This window comes from Mercenaria mercenaria, unplaced genomic scaffold (assembly GCF_021730395.1).
Source record: "Mercenaria mercenaria strain notata unplaced genomic scaffold, MADL_Memer_1 contig_4274, whole genome shotgun sequence".
NCBI lineage: Eukaryota > Metazoa > Mollusca > Bivalvia > Venerida > Veneridae > Mercenaria > Mercenaria mercenaria.
In genome coordinates this window covers 23,070-36,941 of record NW_026462491.1, presented here as the reverse complement: position 1 = coordinate 36,941, position 13,872 = coordinate 23,070, and the positions used below count along the sequence as shown (strand labels likewise).

General features: G+C 35.4%; 1 protein-coding gene and 1 long non-coding RNA gene across 3 annotated transcripts in view; one reads left to right on the top strand and one right to left on the bottom strand.

The window, feature by feature from the left end:
• Window positions 1-8,156, bottom strand: part of LOC123538522 (uncharacterized) — a 37,405-nt gene extending 29,249 nt beyond the window's left edge. For both annotated transcript variants that reach the window (XR_008369428.1, XM_053534932.1), the window contains exons 1-2: window positions 7,770-8,156; window positions 3,400-3,871 (exon numbers count right to left, since the gene is read on the bottom strand). Coding sequence is in view for 1 of the 2 variants with exons in the window: in XM_053534932.1 (XP_053390907.1) it covers window positions 3,400-3,855 (456 nt within the window). In the remaining variant the exon portion in view is untranslated. The remainder of the gene's footprint in view (window positions 1-3,399; window positions 3,872-7,769) is intronic.
• LOC128553756 (uncharacterized) lies at window positions 6,325-8,890 on the top strand. Its single transcript, XR_008369430.1, has 2 exons — window positions 6,325-6,557; window positions 8,166-8,890. It is a non-coding gene; the product is annotated as an uncharacterized LOC128553756 (long non-coding RNA).
• Window positions 8,891-13,872: the final 4,982 nt, after the last annotated feature.

Below are 13,872 nucleotides of genomic sequence, written 5' to 3'. Positions count from 1 at the left end.
TCGGTATAACATTGAGTATAAAACATCACTATACATTTTATCGGTATAACACTTGGGTAATGGTGTTCGGAACTATCCATTAGCATATCATTCTTCGCCACGAAGGCCTAGACTGTAATTTGTGGAGAGCCGAAACGGTATTATCTATAAAAGTCCCAGCCACACGTGCGACCATAACAATACATTATTTTCAAAGCAATCAGCTTAAACACAGAGTAAACTTGATAAAGTTTGCTTGGCCGGCTCCTACGAGGGGTCCGGGGATGGATGGGTTCCGATCCCCTTCCTTGAATGAGTTTCACTAAAACATTATCAATTTTGTAGTTTCGTGCACTTTAACATCACAACGTATGTGACACATATCGGTGTAAACTGTCAAAAATGACCAGACGAATATTACACCCTATAAACGAATATATTCCCCCTCTTCCTGTCGCGACCGATCAAAACAATAAACTGACCTCTAAAAGTTGAAAAACACCATTTTAAAGTGATTGATATGCTTTGTTGGTATGTATATTTATATCTTATTGGAAGCTGAACATGATTTGTTTCTTTATATAATATGTTAATCTGATTACAGGTAAAATTATAGCAAAAAACTCGATTGATCACTGATTTTGTCTAGATATTGTACATTGTCGGCGTCAAAAGTACATATTTTCTTGCTTGAAGAATGATCAACATACAAGTCCTTCTGTGTTGTGGATAAAAAAAAACAATACTACTTTGGTAAAATAAAATAAAATTATTGCTAAAATCTCCAATTTTTGTTTATAACCGTCAATGAAAGAAGATTCGGTGTGATGCCCTGACTGTATGCATGTTTACTTGCAGTACTATACAAATGTTTGCGGACTTTATGCCTGTTAGTAACTGACTTTATTAAATATCAGCGTTTCCTTGCTCCTGTAATATTTTTCATAATTATAACCCGCAAACGAAGATTGAAGGAGGGTGGTATATAGGAGACACCATGCGGTCTGACTGTTCGGTCTGTTCGTATGTGTGTCCTCATAAATTTGGTCGTGCAATTACTTGAATACTATTACACCTACCTCACTCAAACTCCGCACACAAACATAGACAATGTACTTAATGACCGTCCTATTCTTTTCATTTTCTCTTTAAAGTCAATGTGACACTTAAAGGTAAAACAGGGTAAATTTTTCGTGTCCGTGCCATAACTTCTTTATGCATTAATGGATTCTGAATTAACTTGCCACAAATGTTCACCATCATGAGCCGACTATACTTTCTAGAATTTCAACCCATTGAAACCGATATATCATCGCAAACTACAACTAATAAGTGTCAAAATATAAACAGAAAATGGGGTAATTTGTCGTTACGACGCCAGATTGAAGCCACTAACCCTTTGTGGACTAACCCTTTGCTTTTTTGACAGCGTCGAAGAGTAAACACCTCTATTTTAGTTTTCTCTTTGTATTTGCCATAAACACAAGAAATTTATCACGAAACTTGTCTTATTTTACTGAAAATACATTCTGCGAATGAAATTAGCCCCCATTTTACAAGCAAAAGTGCAAAACTTAGGGTTTATATTTTAGGTGCTTCTTTCAACGGAGGCAATTACGATGAATTACTATATTATAAGCTACAGGGGGTCCATTTCCTGAAATTTTTTGACAGATGGACAGACAGACTGTTCAGGCCCCTGTGACTTTGACCTTTGATTGAGTGACCCCAAAATTGTAGGGGTAAACTTCTCTGTATGTCCAATCATCCTATTAAGTGGTTCTCATTGACAAGTAATTGATTGAAAAGAGTCTTCTATGTTCAGTCCTCTGTGACCTTGACCTTTAATGGAGTGACTCCAAAAACAATAGGGGTCATCTACTCTGTAAATCCTATTATCCTATGAAATTTGAAGGTCCAAGGTCAAATGGTTCTCAAGTTATTGACTGGAAATGGATTTCCATGTTCTGTTCGCAGCGACCTTAAACCTTTAATAGAGTGACCCCAAAATCAACAGGGATTATCTACGCTGCAATCATCCTATGAAGTTTCAATATTCTGGGTCAAGTGGTTCTCAAGTTACTGACCGGAAATTGTTCTCCATGTTCAGGCCCCTGTGACCTTGACCTTTAATAGAGTGACCCTAAAATCAATAGGGGTCATCTACTGTGCATGACCAATCATCCTGTGAAGTTTCAACATTCTGGGTCAAGTGGTTATAAAGTTATTGATTGGAAAAGGTTTTCAATGTTCAGGCCCCTGTGGTCTTGACCTTTGATGGAGTGACCCAAAAAAAACAATAGGGGTCGTCTACTCCATATGACCTGCCACCCTGTCAAGTGCTTCTCCAGTTATTGATCGGAAATGAAATGTGACGGACGGACGGACGGAAGGACGGACGGACAGGGCAAAAACAATATGTCTCCTCCAATTGGGGGAGATATAATTCTGTATTTTATGTTAGTATATGTCTGTAAAACCAACACGGAATACTTGCATGTAAACGATTCTGAAATATTCAATTTATTATATAATTAGGTAAGATAGCGAGTCACAGACCCTCCACTCCCCCCCCCCCCCCACCACACACACACACACCCACACACTCACCGCCAACCCCCAATCATTAGTACATGCATAGCACGAAGGGTTCGACATTAAATGACATTATATAGTCGCTAAATGGAATACAGTGTCAGTCGCAAATAAAAATTCAGATCAAATATCAAAATTGGCAAGTCGGCATACAGTGAATGTTTTTTACCGTCTAGATATTGACCTGGCACTCATTAATATTCCGTTTATTTCCGTAAATTAATGTTCGGTGTCGGAACATAAATAGCGATATCATTATGACATATATAATTCTTAAATGACATAATGTCACATGTGCAGGCAGCTGTGCTGACAAAGCGTTTAGCTGCCAATCTCAGGGATGTGGGTTCGAGTCCTACGTCTGGCCGTTTCTGTTTTTGTTTTACAAATTTATATGTAAACTAACCACTTATCGGATCAAACGTATAATGATTTGTATGGTTCATTTACTGAACGTTATCATATTTAACCGTTGTAGAAAAAGTGGAAGAAAATTGTGTTAAAAGTATTTTAGATCACTTGTCACCAGTGTTTCCAGAAAGTAAATACTACAAGAGAAACAATTAAAATTCATTAAATATGATACATATTAACGTGCGTGGAAGTTCACAAATACACAAACCTCAAGAAATATAACAATACAGAAGGTATTGATCGGCTGGTGCATATGTAAGAAAATCAAAATGTAAAGTAAAATGCTAAAAATCTTAAAGTAGCGTATGTGTTCATATAAAAGTTGCAATTTTAGGAAGAAATAACAGGCTGAAAATAGAGGTACATGTTCTGTTTTATAGAAGATATTCATGACAAAATGTAAATAAGTACCTTATTTCTGTAACATCTTATTCTGGCAAGATCAGCTATCACAGATGTTGAATCGGGATAAATTTCATGTAGTTCTCTTCTCCACATAGCTTCTGAGCTCCGGTTGCAAAATATGCAGGTTCTCAACAAAAATAATATCAATGTCAAATCAAATTTACTGGAGTCTGCCTCACCTCTTTCAGGAAAGAGCTTCTCGTGCTGATGTTTCTTCAGAATAACCGGTTTATTATTTCCGCCATAATAATAGTCTTCAATATTGTCTCTGTATGCTTTCAGGAAATCGGACAGCTCTCGTTTGTCTGGATTATCTTCGAGCTTTATCGTGCGTTGCATTTCATAGTGCAATATGCCCCTGCATACATATCCACCTACATCAGTTATCAAACTGTAGTATCTATATGCGTATTTTCGCCCATCTTCAGGCTTTGGTTTCGTCATTAATGGCGGCAGTGACATATTACAGCAATTTAGCCTACAAATATATGTAAATGAAATCTTTTAATGTTAAGAATTCTCTAAACAGATGTGAAACTTTGTAAAATGCATCTATCTTATACTTAATTGTAATTTAAAGAAACGCACGAGTGTATTATCTTTTTAGCTGCTGTAAGGAAATATTTAGCGTCTGTTTTAATCTAAAGTCTTAATAATGGAAACGTCTGGAGTACAACTGTCAGTTTTGACGATTTTAATATCGTCATAAACAATGGTACAGATCTACACTCCACGTTTAGCTAAATTTTCTGAAGTCCAAAGGAAATATCGTATCTTTAACAAGACCGGCAAATATACAACACATGGGCAAACGAGGAAGCTATATAAACGGTATAAGTTTTACAACGAGACATTTGAGATCGAAACTGTTAGCTAAATGGTAACCAGATTAAGACAGAGTGCAAACACAGGCAAATTTTATGATGTTGAGGAAATGACAAGAGATCACAAAGTTTTCGAGTTTTCTATCCAACGAGTCCATAAACAAAAATCAACAACATGGGCAATGCATTACAAATAGCTTAGAATGCAGACGCTGTTATTTTTGAGCTTAGAACTACGTTGAAACAATAAATCCTCTGCCGAGGGAAATAAACGCTAGTAGTAACCACCATAAAATATTGGAACAAAATACGTCTGGGCAGACATTAAATGTTAAGAAGACGAGCGTGAAGTGTTGAAACTCATGGCATTTGGACGTATCAAAATGTCAAGCTACGGCACCAAGTACTACAACTTCTACAAACTCAATCACTTTTTAAAGAGCGGCCGAACAAAACGGGACCCGTACGTTGAAACCTCCGGCATAAATAACAATATTTAATCACTTTTTTAAAGTTTTTACAAAACGGGTACAGGGCATTAAATCAGTATCATGAATAACTAACTATAGTCAGTCGCTTTTTCAAGATGCGTCATACAAAACGGGTCCAGAAGGTCGGATATTCTAGCATGAATAACCATAAAAAGGAACTGGTATATAACATTTGATTCGGTTTTTCTTACTATGATTATGTAACGTTGATCATGCTGCGAGAACATTTGGAGATAAATCAAACTTTCCACTAGATGGTACATCGGTCAAAATTCTCCACTAGATAAAGAAACAGTTCTTAACAAATATAACGATTTATTTCAATGTATTGGTCTTCTTGAATGAGAATGTGAATTGCATTTAAAGCCAAATTTAAGTCTAGTTCTTAATCTTCGACGCCGAGTAGCTTAAACCAAATTTTAAGATGAGCCTACTGAATGGGTTAACAGGTCAAACAGAAAAGTCTATCTCGACCAAAACGTTCCGTCATGTGGTTGAATTAACCTATGCCTATGATGAACGATAAAAACAGCAACACTTAGTGAATAGTCGTTGCTCCCTATATTTGACTGCGCACATGGGTAATGGAGTTTCAATCTTGAAAAAAAGCTTCATCAGGACTTTAAATTTAATTTTTATCTCCATTTCCTACATATTCCTAAGATTACAATTTGATGTAAAGTCAACACTGGGTGTACTCCAAAGAAAAATCAATGAAGAGTTTCACATGTAAAGTAGAAGACATATTGATGTGAGGTAAAACAAGAACTGAGCGCGGTGAAATGCTTCTAAAAGTGCTTTTCACGCGTGGACATTCCAAGAATGTGCGTTTCAACCCTGATAAATGCATAATATGTGTAAAAGAAGTATTTTGTGATCAGACAAGATGATCTAAACCCTCTGCAGATATAATGTACATGCCACTTCCCCTTATGCTTTACTTTATTGATAACCCATTGGAGAGGTCTATCAAGACCTCTCCATAGTGTTGGCTTTCAAACAAGGAGAATTTAGACTAATCTACTAATTTTACGGCGTTATATTTCACTTTCTAGCGCAAATTACGGCAAGCCAGTCTAAAATGGCCGAATGCGCTTGCGCACAAGAAAGTTTTGAAATCTTCTAAGACGAAAATAATTGTTCGTTTAAATTAAAGAAATATAGTGTAATTATACTATTGTTACAAATGTTGGAAATAGTTCAGTTATTAACAAGAAATATATAGATATATATATTTAGTATTCTTTGTTCGCATTATTCAAAGATGCTTGGGCTTACAGTCCTCGACTTTGCGGAGGTTGATCATAACCTGAAGATGACTTATGGGTTTCTTTTTTAAAAGAAACCTACTTGTTGTTTACTGACCTAGTTTTGAGACATCATGTAGGTCAATAAATTATTTATCTATCCAATATCTATGGTGTTCCAGAATGTTCTATTTCGATACTGATAAAAATGGTGTTAGAATTATTTTAAAGACTAGACGATTATTGGTTTTTCTAGAATATTCTTTTTTATTCTTAGTGATAACATGAAAAGTTCTTGAACCTTCCATGATACTTTAAATTGGCAGCTGTCGAGGACAGGACAGAACCTACAGCGATCTTACTGAAAAACTTTCCTGTTTTTCTTAATAGTAAATTATCACCAGTTTGGACATTTAAAATTTGAAGGATATACATTAACATCTTTGAAGAGAGAATTCCTATTCGTTGGACATACTGAATTCCGTTTTGATTTTTTAAGGAATTTGGAATTAATACTTATTGGATTTAAATTTGACCAGGACAGGATCTGGATTATTCTTGCATATTTGAAATGGAATTTACGGCTAGTTAATATGTTCTAGGTACATGTATTTGAACTGTTACTTTTCTAAACAAATTTGTTGTTGTTAATAGTTGCTGGTTTGTTTTTCTGTTTCCCTCAGTATTTTAAGTAACAAGAACTGTTTCCCCTAGAAGTAACAAAAGAAATATGCGGAATAATATTGGGACGAACCACAAAGAGGCTAAGATTACTATCACAAACACTCCCGTACTAAGTTGTTTAAATCCAAAATTAAGATTAGATTAGGATTAGGGTCTTGCATGCTGAAGGACGGCTGCACTATGCTCTCATTGTTAATACAAATTTAAATACCTCTTTGAACACCATTAAAACGGAAAAAAAACTTTTTTGGACTCTAATATATCTTAAAGCAATTAAAGCATAAATTATTACATTTTCTGTATGGAAATTTGTCAACAATTTGTTAAAAACCCATAGAATTTCTCAAGATGAAACACAACGTTAAGCAAAGAAAACCTTCATGACATTTAATAACATGATACAATTCTCGTCCATATGATGTATATAATTACTTGTAATAGAATCTAGTTGTTCAATGTTGGTCAGTTCGCAAATCCATTGTAAACTATCAAAATAATTCATACTAGCTATCCGCGGCTCAGTTTATTTCATATATAATATGCAGGTAAGGCATTTATGCTAAGCAACCAACATTTCAAGATATCTTTATCATTGTATATGTCTGAAATATGTATATATATAACGCTTAAGGTATTGTTTTTCTACCTTAAGTAAGCTTATACATCCACCAGAGAACTAAAGTGGCAAAAATGACAAATAAATGTAAAAATTATGTTAACCCTATACACCTTTATTTGAAGTCGTTAATATGATATCAGGTTAAATAAACAAAGACGTAAATATAAACCAGGCATGCGCAGCAAAACTTTATTTTTATCTTGAGGGGTATTTCCGTTACTAATGAAAACCGAAAGTACATCAAAAATGATAAAAAGAAACAATTAACCGTCACATATAATTGTATTATAGACAGTTTAATACTTAATTATTTAAATATATTGTTGATGTTATGTATTGTTTAAATAATCCAATCAATTTATAACAAAATGCAGCTTTAACAATTAAATCACATGTATATTTGTATTACGTTCCCCTAAATTTCTTTATTTTTCTGTTTGCTCTTAACTTTGTGATACCCATGGCCTGTATATCTTAATATACGGAAAATTACAGAAACTTATTTGCATACCTTCTGATCCAAGTACGAAAACTGCTCTACATAATAAAGTTCCTAAATAGTCCGGGTATATACCTAAACCTCGAAGTATGAAGGGAACCAAACTAGGAAGAGTTCATTCTGTTTTTCAAGGGGCACAAAAGAATTAGTCTTCCGGTCAAAGGTCAAACAGTTTTTAGACATCCATACCTTGGTAAGATTATTCATTATTAGACTTTTATTTAGATTTTTGAAAAGAGGTTCAAATTTGCAGCCCGAAGGTCATGGTAGAGGTGGATGGCAGTCTTTTTTATTCAAAAGACACCTACGAATGCTAGATTAGAACAGGTAACTATCCAGTGCACGGCCTGTGACGGCGTTTACATGCTCCATATGATACTAATTCAGTTCCTTCTTTAATCATTACAGGAACCAGGCGACGGTGTCTATGTGAAACATGTAGCCTTTCTTTCTTTACACTACAGACAGAGACCCGTCACGTCACAAAATAGCATAGAATGAAAACCATGCAACTGTATGGTAGACTTCTAATTTCACATTCCTTAAAGCTTATGACATATCTTTTTTGAAACATCGGAAATATAGGCAAATCTTAAAATGGATGAGATGAGAAAAAAAGCGTCAAGCCAAGAAGTCAATAGAATATAGCTGAAGATGGAACCCGGAACAATGTGTGTGAGACTGAATAAATCATGACGTTATTAGTAAATTGCGCTGCTCTTTGACTTTGCTTTGACTGTACCTTTAAATGGGAATAATATTTGTTTGTTGTTGACCTTGTTTTTAACCGGAAAATAGGTTTATTTTTTTAAGACAAACGTTTGTTCTATAAACAACAAATACCTGCATCGACCAAAGAATCGATTCTTTCCCATCAAACTTATTTAAGATTTTAACGAAATGAACGCCTAGTTGTTTGGTTAGTTTTATGTGCTGTTTTCGCTCTGTAATCCAACTCTCAGTAACTGTAACGCTAACAGTGAGTTGGGAAGGAAAAAAGGGTCTAGCACTAATGTGTATTCGATTATATTTATACATGGGTATACAATCGCTCTACATTTTATTTTACATCCGGTTTTTATATCTCTGTAAGTTTAACACCCTGCTCTACTGCTATCATTAGCGAGCGTCGTTCTTTTAATAGTCATATAATGTAGAAAAGTGAGGTTAAGATTAACACTGATGGAAATAATTTGTTTAACCGGGAGAACGGAAAGGCAAAACAACTGGATGCTTTATATATATTTATTTATATTGATTAACCAAATAAATTCACAATTTTTGTTCTATGAAAGCATGAATTTTGTAAAATTCAGACATATATTTGCAAAAAATTAACGAATGTGTCTATAGAATTAAGTATAGGCAGCCGATTTAAACTTGTTAACAATAGTGTTTTACATAATAAGGTCTTACAATACAATATGACCCATAGCGTCATTTAGAACAAGCTTCCCTGTGTTAAACTCTGAAGCTTATAAACAGCCGATTTACAGTTACTGAGAATAGATTTTTCACACTATAAGCAATATGATCCATACCGTCGTTCATATCATTTTGTTCTGTATAAAACTCTGTAGCTTCCAAGACTTTGATAAAAAATGTTCTTAAAGAAGTGCACAAACATCACACTACTATTGTAGCGTCTAGTTTAACAGTAAGAGTCCATTCAGTTATTAGTCTTCTCCTCTACTGATCGCGTCACTCACTTCACTGGCAATTACTCAGTACACATACGTCATTCTAAGCGCTCTAGGTAACAGCGAATGGTATCGCAATAACAAATTCTTTTTTCTCCAACGGTTGACTCGACTCGCTGCTAACGTTCTGATGAGCTGTCTTTCATTCTCGAACGTAGGAACGTCTCGCGGTAATATAGTGATAGAACTTTCTCTTAGTCTTTTGAAGATTTCAGAAACAGCTTGTATTTGTCTTAAAGTTATTGACTTATTAACTGTCGCCTCGTACCAGGCTCAGCGTTACTCAAGGCTCTCAGAAAGTTTAACTCTCGAAATACTCGCGACCGTTCCATGTTAGATGTGTAATTTTGTCCAGTTGTTAATCCGCGAAATACAAGTTATGTGCAAGTTTTATTAAAGTTGATTGCAAAATGTGATCTCTATCATGTTCATAAGCCAAACGTGGCAAATGTTGGCCCTATAAGGGGGCATAACTCTAGAACCCATGATGGGATTTGGCTAGTTTTCGAAAGAAACCAACATATTGTGCCAATACAAGTTGTGTGCAAGTTTAATTAAAGTTGATTGCAAAATGTGGTCTCTGTCATGTTCACAAGCTAAATATAGCTAAATTTTGGTCCTTTAAGGGACCAAAATTCTAAAACCCGTGATAGGATCTGGCCAGTTTTCAAAAGCAGTTGAGATATTATACCCATACAAGTTGTGCGCAAGTTTGATTAAAATCAAATACAAGATGTGGTCTCTATCGTGTTCACATGGAAATTGTGGACGGACGGACGAAGGGCGATCACAAAAGCTTACCATGTCACTACGTGACAATTGAGCTCAAAATACCAGAATTTAATCAATCACTGCATTTCATATTACATGTTAACTAGAGCTGCTTCTGAGAAAAGTGCATGTCTCTAACAACCGCCTAACCGCCTAATCATCTGAATAGTAGTATATGAGTCGACCAAGCACCAAGACCTCAAGTGCCTTATCAGACTTCCAGTGCTTTAATTATCAAAACAGACACATAGACACACACAGACAGGAGTAAATCAATATATTTCCCACATCACTGTGTGGTGGGGGACATAATAAAGTAGAAATACATTCTGCATGCCCATGGGCAGAATGTCGACCCACATGTTGTCTAAAAATGTAACAAATATTATACTATTTGGCGATGTAAGAACTAATTTACACTGCATTTGCGTATGTTATTATTTTGATAAAAAATATAAATGTATATAATATAAGTCGACACAAAACTCCTTACTAGGGGAGATAGGTCAAAATACACCAAAAATGGATGTAACATATATGTTGTACCATAGAAAAGTGGTATCATCTTTTCCCCACCGGCAGAAATAAGAAATTTACAATATAAGCTATTTATAGTAACAAAAAAGGGAAGTAATTCTAAAAAAAGATTGACCTTTGACTTAGGGTGGTTCTTGCGCATGACACTTCATCTCAAAAAAGTGAACATTCATGCCAATTTATATCAAAATTCCAACATGCATGAAGAAAAATGCCCCGGACAAGCTTCAATTTTACCTCTGACCTTCAGTTGTGACCTTGACCTCTGAGATAGGAACATGGGATTTGCGCATGACACTCCTTCTCATTTACGTTAACATTTATGCCAAATATAAACAAATTTGGTCCATGCATGTCAGAGTTATGGCCGGGACAAACTTCAGTTTTATTCAGAACAGCTATGTGAAAGATGCTACATGTACATATTCCATGTTTCCTTGGATAGTTTCCTTACACGAAGAATTATAACCCTAGGTGAGGCTTCGGACCCACATGGTGAGGGGCAAGCAATTCAAAGTAATCTACCTCAACCACTTGGCCTAGGAGGCCGTCTCAGTAATTCAAGTATAGTTGCTCTACATTTGTAATAAACATTTATTACAATACAGGTTGCTCAGGTTGAACTGTTGAAAAACGGTATTGAACACAAAACAAGCAAACAAACATTTGTATTAATACACCAGGTTGTTCAGGCTGAATGACAAAAGTTGATTCTAAACCCCTCTGAACCAATTGATTCAACTTGAAATATTGCTCGTTTAATGTACATGTATAAACGTTTTCACGACATCTTATCTTGAGCGCTCGCACCTTATCTCGTGCGCAAGACAACTTATCTCTTGAGCACGACATCTTATCTCAAGCGCTCGACATCTTATCTCAAGAGCACGACATTTTATCTCGAGCGCACGACATTTTATCTTGAGCGCTCGACATCTTATCTCGTGCGCACAACAGCTTATTTTGTGCGCACAACATCTTATCTCGTGTGCTCGACATCTTATCTCTTGCGCACGACATCTTAACAAGAGAGCTTGAAATCTTATCTCGTGCGCACGACATCTTATCTATATATAAGATAAGATGATAACCCACACTATGGGCCTTAATATATATATTAAGGTCCATTGTGTGTATTCAGATCATCATAGTAAAAACATACGACTTACTTGTGTACTGCTGATAAACTTGTTTTTGTTGGAAGTTTAAATACAACTAAATAGGCGTGAACCTAAGTAATTTTTATTGATGGCCTAATCACATGCAAAGAGCCCTAATATATATAGATAAGATATATTGGAGCGCACGAGATAAGATGTCGAGGGCCCGAGATAAGATGTCGCGCGCACAAAATGAGATATCGGGCATTTGAGATAATATGTCGTCGCATGAGAAATGACATCGAGCGTTCGAGATGTCTTACACACGAGAAAAGATGTCGAGCGTTCGAGATAAGATGTCTAGCGCTCGAGATAAGATGTCGGGCGATCAAGATAATTTAGTCATATTAGCTATTGTGTAACGTTTAATTTGCATTGCATTGTGTTAATTTGTGGTTGTAATAATAGCTGCAGTTTATCATTTCCTTATCTATAATTTTTCGTCATATATTTTTCATACTGTAACTTTATACTTGTAAGTAATTAATTTGAGAAATAATGGAATTAATGAGTGACGTTTGTATTCACGTGCCATGTGAATTTAGAAGCACGTATATTTTGTATAATTAGCACGTATTATTTATGGGAGCCTACGGAGGTATGGTGTACCTTAAGGAGCAGTTTTATGCCTTAGTTTGTATTTTCTATGGTGCTAACCATATGTTATATATTTTAGCTTCTTCTACCAGACGTCTTTTTACCTGCTGATGATGTCACGACCCGGAAATTCAGTACCAGAGGTTTGCTTTAGTGTACTCGCCTAGATGTGATTTTGCCAGTGCAGAGCTTTCGTGCCATGGTTGTGCCTTAACCACCAATGAGCTGATTTTTCTAGTCAACCGAGACACCTCAGGGATACAAACACCGGTCATGGGGAGCCAGAAAAGGAGCCAACGTTTTCACGGTTTAGCGGGACATTATTTCAAGATTAGTTTTTGTGCTACTTTAAGTTTGAAGTAAACGGAAACGCCTGTGATACGTCACGATAGAAATGAACTGTAATCTGTAATTTATAAGGCTGTACATCTTCTAGAAAACAGATACTGAGTTTTTCTCCTTTTTTCATTCTGTTCGTTCATTTCTTCCGATAAGATTTTTTTCTTCATTCATTGTGAAAAATCATTTATGTAAAACAACTTGTAAATATTGTATTGAGTGTTATGTTACTTCTACTTGAAGTTTTAGTGCCAAACTACGTAGATCTTATCTTAGCAGCGCAAAATTGCCTATTGAAATAAAAAAATTGTATTCTTCTAAAAAAAGTTTTACCTACATCAACCTTTCATTTAAGTCCGAGAAACGCGCTTTATGGAAATATCATTTTTACCTAAACGTCTGGTCAAACAAAGCCTATTGTTTGTACCATTAAAATTGAAGTTGTAGAGTTATATGTCAATGTATAGTAAATAAAGCCAAAATCTACCTTACATGAATATTTCATCTATATTTCATTCACGGTGGTCGGGAAGTCTTGTGTAAAGGTAAAATGCAATTTGTCTACCCATATAGATAAATATGAAGAGCGCATATGTACGATTCGCGGGGTAGTGAGGTCGATCCCCAAGCTGGTCGTTTGTTCACCTTTGTGTTTTTTAGAAGATACTATGTCTGAAATCATTTGTCCTCCAGCAACACTTGAAAATTACTTGCGCCAAACAGATTAGTACTGGTACAGAATCCGGTAACACCGGTTTGTTTAAAGACACATCACAGAAAAACTGTATCCTTTGTATTTACGATGGTAATTATACAAGATTTGCTTGCAAAAAAAAAACGAGAAACACAAGGATCTAGTTGAAAATTTACATTGACGTAAATGACCAAGACAATGTACTGAATGTTGAAATATGGAATTTAGATTAATGGAGAAGTATACAAAGTTCTTGTTGTATTAGACTACAGTTGCCTATTTATATTTCATTAAACTGTATTGAAAGGGATTGGCTG